The sequence below is a fragment of the Morus notabilis genome, unplaced genomic scaffold (genome assembly GCF_000414095.1).
Source record: "Morus notabilis unplaced genomic scaffold, ASM41409v2 Scaffold195, whole genome shotgun sequence".
Taxonomy (NCBI): domain Eukaryota; kingdom Viridiplantae; phylum Streptophyta; class Magnoliopsida; order Rosales; family Moraceae; genus Morus; species Morus notabilis.
The window spans coordinates 419,861-432,132 of record NW_010360717.1 but is presented as its reverse complement, the minus strand read 5'-3'; the positions used below and the strand labels follow the sequence as shown (position 1 = coordinate 432,132).

Sequence of the window (12,272 nt, the reverse complement as noted above, 5' to 3'; positions counted from 1 at the left end):
TATTATTAAAATAATTAAAATAATATTATAATATCATTTTATATGATAAAATAATAATATTAGAGTTTTTAATATAATTATGATATTATTTATTATAATATTACTATTATATTATATTATATTACGAGTCTGAATTTTAGATTGAGAAGATTGTAAATTTAAATTTCATTAGGAGTATTATGAGTATTATGAAAGTTTCATAATTGTACTATGCTGATTCTCGCACAATCTAAAAGTTAAAGTTGTCTTTAGACTGCTTCTGATTTTGGCTGTAGATTCTTAAAAAATTCTTCAAAAAGCACTTTTGAGGAGATTTACCAAACACTAAAATCAACTTCTACTACAAACAAAAACTGATTTTGAGAGAAAAAAGCAATATCAAGCTAAGCCAAAATTTACCAGCTAAGATCACGAAAACCGAAAGATATAGGGGTTGTTCTTTTAGAGTGTAACTTGAGTGTAGTTTTTGAGTTAAATTTTAGTTATAACTTGAGTTGAAGTTGTAACTTGAATAAAGTTGAGTAAAATTGAATAAAGTTGAAACTTAAAAGAATATGAACTTAAATAAAATTAAAACTCAAGTTGTCTTTTTTTGAGTTTTTTTGAAAAAGAACATGCCAATAATGTTAAGTATCCTCTATATATATAAACCCCAGCAGCTAGTTGAATTTTCAACCCAGCAGCGAAAACAAGAATAAGTAATTTTCATAGCATCTTTGAAAGAACTCTCTATTTTTAGTTAAATTATAGCTAAAAAATTAATTAAAAAGTTATTTTAATTAATAATTTTTTAGTAAGTCACTTTAATTATATTCTCTATTTTAATTAAATATAAATTATTTTAATATTTATTGAATTTAAATATAAGTAACTTTATTTAATTGAAAAAGAACATTTGTATTTATTGGGTATGAAACAATAAAATAATACAATAAATTAAATAAATTAGTCATTTTTTATCAGCTATATTTAGCTAGTGTAAAATAGATTCTGTAAAAATAACTAATCATTTTAGCTAATGATTGGAGTAGAGAAAAGTTAAATTCTAACTAAATCATTAGCTATTAGAACTAAAAATATAAAATTGTTAACATGTAGCTAGTGTAAAATAGATTCTGTAAAATAACTAATCATTTTAGCTAATGATCGGAGTAAAAAAAAGTTAAATTCTAACTAAATCATTAGCTATTAGAACTAAAAATATAAAATAGTTAACATGGTTAGAAGTGGAATAAAAATGCTCAACGCCTAATAACTACAAACTATATCTGATAGCTGTGATTGGATTAATGGTAGAGAAATGATGTGGAACAAATAATATTTCGTAATAATAACTGCCAAAATGCTCAAATTTTGTAAAATATTGTTAAATCAAATTATATAGGAGAAACTTGAATATTTGAGATACGTTATTTATTTCGTAATGATTTTAGTATCACAATTCATGGTAGAACATCAATTGCTTACTGACTAGATGATACATGTTAAAGAGTTAGCTGGCTATGAACAGCCATAACATTTGCGAGTACAATAAAAAATATTGACACGTTAATAGCAAACTATCGGATGGATTAAGATTCATCTTGTATTTCTATACTAGTTTCCAAATCGCCACATGAATGTGTATTCATTATACAAGATGAAGTGACCATGGGTGTAAATTTTAAGAAAAATTGAGTTCACTATTTCATATGTACAAGTTTATATGGCTATTTATAGATAAATATCTTATACATATATACAAGAATCTTCAAGCTAGTTGTCTCCACTCCTTTATTTTTAACCCCAAAATAAAAAATCTGACAAAAACAAAGAAAGCTTGTTTATTTTTTTTTTCTTTATGCGCGCAATTATAAAAAGATTCTTTTATTCATTTTTTCCTGTGGTATTTACTGTTTTTTCTTTTTTTCTTCTGGAAGTGTATTTATTGTTATTTTTTATTCTTTTGATATGTTATATACCAATTATTTCGGGAAAAAGCCTGACATATATTATCAGCATGAGAGTATATAATAGTTTTTTTTTTGCTACTTTTATTGAGAATATTGGTAGATTTGGATTAATATAATAGAAATGTTTAGTACGAAGATTCGTGTCATAATTTGAATTATAATTCATAACTCGCTATAGTATTTTTTCTTATAAAAAATACACGTAAATTAAAAATAATTTTAAATTATAATTATAAATCTGTGAACTAAACATCTACTTAGTATCACTCTAAATATTACACTCTTTATCATTCTCTAACTTTTTCTTTTGTCACTTGTCTATTTATTCTTCCAAGAAAAAGAAACAAAATTCTAAACCATCCTTTTATCCTTTATTACAACCATACCACCAGATGAAACCATTTAATTTAAGAGCAAGAAGTTATGATAGTGCCGTTTAATTAGTTTCGACTTTTTTTTAATAAAAAACTGTTAATTCTTTCACATGTATTTTTTTTAGGAATAAATTCATCAAAGGTTCTTCAAATCTGTTTTCTCTTTAAAATTAGTTCTTATAGTCAAATTTGCTTAATAAATGGTCCCTCAACTGAAAGAGTATTTTTTAAATAGTCAATCTATTTAAATTTTAGATGGGATCTGTTAAATTAGATGGTAGTTATGATTTTTAAGTTATTTTATTTTACACTTTTGGCTTATTTGAAATCTCTAAATATTTGTTACTTCTCTAAAATTGATTATTAATATTTCTCTCTATAATTAATCTCTAAATTGTTATTTTTGTTGTTTGAATCAAATTTGATCTAAGTGAAGTTACATTTTTAAACAGATGCAACACCTCTTACACAGTTAAGATAATTATTCTGAAAGTTATTATTATTATTTAAATTGTACAACCATTATATAGTGTGTATATATATATATATATATATATATACTTACCTCTTTTCTCATGCACTTATATCAGTATACGTAATTGCAATTGATAGTTTTCTTTTTGTTTCGGAAATTCTACTATTCCATGTATTTTGCATTATGGTCTTCTTCCTTTTTTTTTTTTTTTAGTAAATGCATTATGGTCAAATTAAGCTATGGTCGCTTATTAATTATATCAAGTATTATGATAGAAGAATTTATCGATAACGAAGGCGACATTTTTTATGGTGTCAAATATCCATAAAACTATAAAAAAAATAATGATAATAGTCCCTTGCAATAATCCCAACTTTAAGAAGGAAGAGTTTAAATTCTATCTACTTCATGAAAAATAGTTTAGCTATTTTATAACATAAAAAAATAAATAAAAGAAAAAACTCAAAAATAAGTCTTCATAATCTTTAATTGTCACCTACATCTTATTGCACTCTTTCACTCTTATAACTTCTTTCACAACCTATGACGACTCTTTTTGGCGTTACTCCAGTTGCATAGTTCTACCTTAAATTGTCTTCTCAATCAACTTATACAAAATTTTCATTTTTCACATTTCATTGCTGCTAAAACACATCTCTTTAACTTGTAGAAAACCACCTATTTTATTACTTTTTTTAATAGAAAGAAAATATTGAAGCATGAAGACATTGAAGACAAATTTTGAAGGCAGAGTGGATGTTTCTGTAATATAACGGTTTTCATCTAAAAATTTAACTGAGGGACCATTTATGAGACAATTTTAATAGTTCAGGGACTATTTATGAGACAAATTCAATTACAAAAACTAATTCTAGAGAGGAAAAAGAATTCATGGACCTCTCATGAATTTATTCCTTTTTTTTTTAAGAGTTTTTACATGTAATATTTAAAGCATTAGACCATTGTGTAAATATCTTTTATTTTAAAAATTCTAATTATTTAACTTATTTATTCATAAAAAGATTTATTTAACTTTATTTAACCTATTTGTTAAAAAAAACAATCATTTGTTTTAACTCTCGAGCATTGCTGTACAACAATGCCCATTGGCAATGTTTTTATTCATTTTTTATGCAATACTTTGTTTATGTATTTATTTATTTTTTTGTACACCGACTTTATTTTTTGGTTTCAATAAAAGTATTATATTTTAACCTAACCTTTTAAGAGCAAATCTCATTCTAATTCCTAACTTTAAAAAAAAAACCGAAAACCGAAACATTAAACCCAAAAATTGGCTCACAGTCCACTCATATGCTACTACAAAATGGAAAAAAAAAAAAAAAAAAAAAAAAAAAAAAAAAAAAAAAAAAAAGAGAATAAAAAATATGCAAGACATTATTATAAGTTGAGAAATGCTAACCACAGACTCTATATGGACTCTTTTACGGATACTATTTTAATCTATTGAGAAGTGTCCTCCCAACTATATAAGTAGACAGCAGCTTGCGTCCTGTTCTGAATTTCCTATTTGACGTTTTACATTTATCTTCTTTAGCTTCTCTATCTAAATCTTTACTTATGGTCTTTTCTTTCCCTTAAATAGGTAAGGAAGTCTACTAGATTATTGGCGGGAAAGCTTTGGTAGCAAGATTATTGCTGGCCCTATACCAGGCTTCTAAGATTTCTAAGTATATACAACATATGTGACATAGAATAACGAGATGTTGGTTATCATTGTGGTTGACATCCCTTTTTAGTTTGGATAGGTTTGACCTTATTTGGTGCTTTCTTTTTTGAGAATAGTGATCACATGAAGGGGTTAGAATTCTACCATTTTTCTGGTTGGAAAAGTTACAATATGCAATCCCTGTATGCGAAGGATGTTTGGATTATTTTTCTTCCCCAGTTTAGGGTCTATTCGGGTCTATGAGAATTTAGCATCCGTATATAGTCGTATTTGAACAAACCACGACATTTTAAAGGAAGTGGCAATGTTGCAAAAACTGCAGTAGAATATTCTAATAATTGGCGTAAGCAATATCTAGTAGGATTTTGAAGCGTAGAAAAACTATATGTGCCAAAAAAGTAAAGGGAAAATAGATGCAAAAGTTGAGGAAGTGGTGGTAATACATCATGAATTTAACAATATTGCATCAAAAAGGTAGGAATTGTTCAAGTTCTTCCGTCAGATGCCATATCATGATCAGTGTGAAACGAGTCTTCAACTACATGGCCATGAGGAATTGGAGCTGCATTACCTCTATCAAAATAGGGAGAGGGGTTCCAATAGCCGTAGTCTTCCATAATTCCCGAAGGAATGTAATTTTGCTCCCTGCCTATTTGAACCTGCAGGTTCTTGACCGGTTGATGAGACGGAGATGGTGATAATAGAATTGGTGATTTCGGTGTCGGGGAGGGCATCGCAGTCGCTCCAAGTGGTGCCACTGCCATTATAATAATCGCCATTATCACACACAACGCGTGCTCAACTGAACTAACAATTGGTTTTGGCATTGTGGTTTTGAGCTGCCTATCTAACCTTGTATTCTGAATTGTTGAAGCTTTTCTAGTATATCCAAACTCATAACGTGCTTGACAACTAGTCTTAATATATACACTTGTCTTGTGTACAACATTGCATAAGCTAGATGGTAGTGTTCGCTATAAACTAGTCCATCCTTTTTCACACCCATTGGATGACACAACATGTTTCTTGCATGTACGTACTACGTACGTTGTGTTAAACCCAATAGAACCCAAGCAAATTAATTTTCTACTTAAAAAAGAGATTGCAGAGAGCAAGGCTTTCGTTAACTTCAAGCAAATTGTAGGAGTCCGCTAATTCATTTCAGTTGAATTTAGTAAATAGTTTCCAGGGCTGACGTTATCCAAGAGTGAAAATCATTTGTGGTCTTAAATTTTAAAATCATATGGATTAATATTGGTTACTTGAGTCTCATAAAAAGGGGCAATGCATCTGATGGCATAACTTGGTATTGAACAAAAACAAATATGGATCTGGGTTCAAATCATGAATGGTATATCACACACTTTTTTGTGCCCCATACACAGCATCTGTCAAAAAAGTTCCGATGCCGGGTGAGAGCCGAATATCCTAACCATCTAGACCACAACGGATTTGCCTACTTTACAGCTAAAAGTCTAATATGACTTGTAGTTCTATATTTTGGTTACCACTCGCCGACAAACTATCATCCTGTGATTTGTATGATTCTAGACAGTATTTACTCTCTTTAAAAAAAAAAAAAAAAAAAAAAAGAAGTGCAAATAACAGGTAAATTATTGAACTTTTTTCTCATTCAGTTTCAGCACAACAAAGTGTTTTAAAAATGCTTTAATTCATATTCTAATGAAAACTATTGCATAATAATGAGTGTTCTGGTGAAATAGTTTTGCAGTAATTATGTATGTAACGACTTTAGTTCCTGTCCGTGACAATTTCTTTAATGTGATAAAATCATGTTTGACTTCTTTTTCAAGGTGTTGTCGGTTGGACTCGCCCCGCATTCAAAATAAATATACACATAAAGAACAGGAAAACAGAGCAAGAAATTGTCGTTATGATTAGAAAACACCACAATTCTCTTTTCTATTTTTGTTTGACAGGTAAAAGTTTGTTAAATATTGGCTTAATTTGGTATTATTTTTCTCTTCTAAAATCAATTTTTACTTATAGCAGAAGTTGATATTAGTGTTTAGTAAATCTTCTCAAAAATGCTTTTAAAATTTTTTTTAAGAATCTACAACTAAAATCAGAAACAACATAAAGACAACTTTAATTTTTAGATTGTGAGGAAATCAACATAGTATAATTAATGAAATTTTCATAATACCTATAATATATCTAATAAAATTTAAAATTTATAATCTTTCTAATTTAAATTTCAAAGTCATAATGTAATATAATATAATATTGTAACAAATAATATCATAATTATATTAATAATATATTATAATTATAATATGATAATGTAATTATTATTTTATAATATATTATATATATATTATAATATAATATAATATGATCATTATTTTTAATTATTTCAATTATTATTTTAATAATATTATTATATTCTATATCATAATTATATAATATATTATATAATAATAGTTTTTTTTATTATATTAAATATAATAATACATATACATTATAGTGTAATTATATATATTATATTATAGTATGATATAATATAGTGGTAAGTTTTAACTATTCATGGCAATTTAACATCATAATTTTTCAAACGTTATTATATCAATTTTAGAACCAGCACAGCTACTATAATTATAGTTTACCAAATACTCAGCTGCTTTTGTAACAGCTGTTTTTTTCTTTAGTACAGCTAAAAGTAATTTTTTTAAAATCTAGAGCACTACTAAACTAAGTCATTATATTAGTAGAGGATGATTACACCATACACTAAGCAACATGTTTGCATCATTCAAACATACTTTATAAAGCTTGTTCTTTTTTCTTTTATATCTTTACTAGGGTGCTCTTTAGCTTTTACTAAATTATCTTACTGTGCCAAGATACCAAAAAAGTCTTTCAAGGAGACAGAAGTGTTTTAACAGTTCTGCCCCTACTTTCCAGCACCATTCACGCAAGAATTTTAAAGGGTTAAAATAAGACATTTGGTTCATGGGTTAGAATCATAAGATTAGAACCATTTTCGATTTACGTGTATTTTTTGTGAGAAAAAACACTGTAGCGAATCATGAACCATGATTCGAATTGGGATACGAATCCCCCAACCAAACAACCCAAGTGTCAAACGGCATTACGCCGACCCCAAAAGCCGAACGGAGCACAAGCAAACTACTAATTCAATCCTGAAAGCAACGCTAAAATCAATTTATTTTTAAAATCGAAATAAGTGGGCAAACCAACTTAAACTAAAAAAAAATTAATTAAAAAACGAGAACTGAACTTGCCCAAAGCAACAATCACCCACAAGCTCGCAGTGAACATGTTCGACACATCAATCTTGAAGAGACGAGACTAGAGGTGTCAAATGGGCCGGGCCGTCCATGGACAGCCCGGCCCAGCCCATAATAGTGTCAGATTCGGCACGGCCCTGTTCGCTACTGTTATGGGCCGTGCTGGCACGACACGTGTAATGGGCTAGGGCTGGGCCTCAGCTTCTCAGCCCGCGGCCCAAGCACAGCCTAAGCATGTGGAGGCCCGCGGCACGGCCCTTGTTCGGCCCGGCCCAAGCCTCGATTCGGCCCTTGTTCGGCCTAGCCCAAGCCCACGAAACAACCTATCAAACGGCCCATTTCATTTGGTCCAGGTGCCATTCGCGGGCCCAACATGCGGCACGTGACGGGCCTCCCGTTTGGCCCGTCACGTGCCGCACGTTGGGCCCGCGAAGGGCCCAACGGCTAAAAAGCCTAAAATTCAAAAATTCACCCCCAAAATTCCCTATAAATACCCCTTAATTTCACCATAAATCTCACACAACAATTCACTCTCAACTTCTCATCTCACTTTCATTCTATCTCTCAACTTGTCTCTTTGATTTTGATTCTAAGCTTTTTTCTCACGTTCATTCTTTTTCTAGCTCTTTCATTTATAAAGTTCAATCAAGTTCTATCAATTTTCAGAAAATGGCCGCACCAAACTTCCCTGATTTCACTACTCTTCCTGAGCTTGGTGATGAGGCATTTTTTGAGGAAAAAATGATGCCTCCCAACCTCACCCCCACAGAACCAGAAAATGCTCTGGTAGATAATGCTTTAGTACACAATGAGGAAGCTGGAGAACGCAGTAGAGGAAAAAGACCGCGAACTTCTCCAGTATGGCAGCATTTCATCGAGGAGCCCCGACCAAATATAAAAACAGGTAAGATGGAAATTCGCGCGGTATGTAAATATTGTAAAAAGTACTTTTCTAATAAAAATGGTGGGGGTACTGGTCATCTGGATAGACATTGGAAAGTATGTCTACCGTTGCACCAAGGTGGGAGTGTGGACTCCCGCCAACAAACACTATCACTCACATCACAGGGGTTACAAAATTCTACATACGATGCACAACGTGCTCGTGGGCACTAGCTAAATTTCTAGCTAGTGCTGAATTGCCTCTTTCTTTTACAGATGATGCCTCGTTCGAAGAATTCATCCAGACAGCCTTTTGCCCACAATTTAAACGGGTAAGTAGAAACACAACTCGTTCTGATTGCATGAAAGTTTTTTATGCAATGAGACAATCTATTGTTGATAATTTTAGGACTTTTAATGCTACTCTCTCTTGCACTTTTGATTTGTGGAAAGGGTGCAATAAAACATGATATTTATGTGTCACAGCGCACTACGTTGATGACGATTGGGTTTTAGAAAAAAGAATAATTGGTTTTCGTTTATGTCCATATCCTTATAACGCAACATCTATTTTTAGTACAATAATGGAAATTTTTGGGTTTTATGGGATAAAAGATAAAGTTTTAACAATTACTTTTGATAATGCGTCAGCTAATACAGCTGCAATTAATCTGTTTAAACGTAGTTTGAAACCAGCATTTGGAGAGAAAATTTTTCATCAACAGTGTTCATGTCACATAATTAATTTAGTAGTTTAGGCAGGAATTGAACATATCTCAGCTAATCTTATAAATATTAGAGAATCATTATCATTCATATCTAGTTCTGGAACCCGGCTCTAAGAATTCAAATAATATTGCAGGAACAATCATATATGCCCAAGAAAGTTTCCAACTGATGTGAGACATAGGTGGAATTCAACATATTTAATGTTGAAGGTAGCACTCCCGTATTCGCAGCTTATCACGACATACGTAAACAGTAAGAACGATCAAATTTTAATTTTCGATCCTGATTAGCAGATTGTTGAGTACTTTTTTAAATTTCTTGAAGTTTTTTTACAATGTTACTGAATTACTTTCTGGAGTTTATTATCCTACTGCATATTTAGCTTTACATCAACTATTTAATATTTCAGAAACATTTTCTTATTATAGGGATACATAACTTTTTAGAAATATAGTTAAGTTAATGGAAAATAAATTTAAAAGTTATTAATTAGGTTGTCCTATGTTATATGCATTGGCAACCATTTTAGATCCTAGGTGTCGAGTAGATGGAACTGAATCATGATGACTGTTACCGCAGAGAATTTAGAAATAAATATGCAACTAAGTATTACTGGCGCTAAGAAAATGTTAGAAAAGATTTTTAGTTTGTATGAAACAAAATACAGCACAGGTAAAAAAGAACAGGGAACTTCGTCGTCAACTACCAGTTCAGGGCCTAAAGGATCGTCATGGAGTTTCTTGAAGAAGAAAGAAAAAATGACAGGATCGTCCTCAACACAAGCGTCTACGGAACTAGTCAAATATTTTGATTCAAATTTTATAATTGATGACGACAAACTAGACATCTTACAGTGGTGGAGGAGTAAGACCGATCATTTTCTAACAATGTCCATAATAGCTCGTGACATTCTGACAACTCCAGTGTCAACGGTAGCATCGGAGTAAGCTTTTAGCGCAAGCAACCGAATTCTTAATGAGAAGAGAAGCAAAATGCATCCAGACTTCTTGGAGGGACTAATGTGTGTTAAAGACTGGGAAGATGCCAGAAGACGAAAACAACAAGCAATAATATTTTTCTAACTTAGAAATAACAGAATCTTCTAGAAACACTTAGGTTTGTAATTTACTATTCCTAGCTACTGCACTCTTTTTTCCTTCGCTAAGGATTTGTCTCGATCTCCCTACGGGCTTTACTTAGCAAGGTTTTTAACGAGACAATCATTTATGTGTACTCTTGTTACGTCAATTCAATAAAATCACATCTTTTGGGGCATATGATATATTTTTTTTAATTAAATTTTAAAAAAAATACACGGGCCGGGACCGGCCCGTGAAGGGCCTGGACCGGGCTTGAGTTTTTCTTCTCAGGCCCGGCCCAGGCACGACCCTGCACTGTGCAGGGCTGTGCCTGGCACGGCCAAGCCCTTAATGGGCCTTGTGTCAAGCGTGCCATGCCGGCCCAGCACGGCACGTTTGACACCTCTAGACGAGACCATTTCCATTCCTCATAGATGTTCGCCTTCTAGAATGACAGCCTGCAATCTGAAGCCAATATTGTAGAAACGAAAAGCATAGAGTTTGATTCTAATCACGCCGGATATGTCGCAAAGATTAAAAGGAAAACTAATATTCTTGGAGAATTCTCGGTGGAAGTCATCTTATAAGCTTAAGTAGTATACTTGTACAACCCTCTTTAAGATAACCAAAAAATAAAAATAAATAAAAAATAAAAACGAGTGGACAAAGCTACAGAAACTAGTATTCTACATAATGACACGCTATAAATGATATTCCACAAATGATATAAATGAGACGCCATAAATGACACGCTATAAGCTGATGAAGAAAAAGATGTTCCACAAATGATATTAGCAGATAGAGATTAAAGTCGCCGCTTAAACAATTTATTATACATTGGCAAGAGCCCTCTGAACACCTTCGATAGATTGTATAATTCACACTGAACAACTAGAATATAACACGAACAGAAAAAGGGATAATACAGGATCAACAGAAACGCCAAAAAAAGAGTGAAAAAAAAAAATCTGACTATGAATCAATCATTATTGGACTGCAAAGTAAAGCACATGCATTTATCTTTCATTACTTCGGTCTCACTTCCATACTCTTTGAATCTGTACTCTTCCTGCTTGTAGGAAGAAGGCACCTTCCCCTCACTGTAGCATTGATTACACAAACTAAAATGAGCTTTCATCTCCTTAAAGCGAGAACCAATTATTGGGTAGCGGCAAACGGAGCAGATATGATGACCATGGCGGTTCGTGTCTCCAGTCTCAAGCTTCAACAAAGTTGACATTATACCAAAACCCCAATCTGCGTCATCAAACATGGAAAGAAACTCGGAAAAGGACACCATTGAATCATCCGTTTCTCCATGGACTTCCAATATCTCACTCACCCCTTGTGAAGGGACATATATAGACCTAAGCATTTTGATATATCCAGTAGCATCCACTTTCTTAATCTGAGAACCGCCTTCATTCACAGGACGCCATAAGAGCGCATCGTAGGCAATTCTTTTACGCTTCTCTGGAGGGCCAGAGCAAATAGGGGCTAAAACAGCATAAAACATGCCCAAATCCACCCTCCCTGTGCCCTTATCATCCAAGACAGAGAGTATCCTCTCGTTTATGGCCTTAACAGCTCCCTGAAACGTCTCGGGCTTGAGAAAGTTGAGTAATCTGCGAAGTACTTCTTCCAAGTTAGGCTTGCGTATTGATCTCTCAGGAACACCACCACCAGAGTAGGACACCGGCACATCCTTATCACCCATTTCCTTCTTCAGCAGCTCCACATCGCAGCGACCCAATCTAGTGATCCTTTGAAAAGCCCTTATCTGAAGAGCGGGCGATAAGTCCTGTCTCAACATAGTCCT

General features: G+C 32.3%; 1 protein-coding gene across 1 annotated transcript in view; it reads right to left on the bottom strand.

The window, feature by feature from the left end:
* Positions 1-11,407: 11,407 nt before the first annotated feature.
* The window catches only part of LOC21399091 (uncharacterized TPR repeat-containing protein At1g05150), a 2,729-nt gene continuing 1,864 nt past the window's right edge, over positions 11,408-12,272 (bottom strand). Inside the window, exon 2 of the mRNA XM_024165043.1 lies at positions 11,408-12,254. Within this exon, the coding sequence (XP_024020811.1) occupies positions 11,433-12,254 (822 nt within the window). The 3' untranslated portion in view covers positions 11,408-11,432. The remainder of the gene's footprint in view (positions 12,255-12,272) is intronic.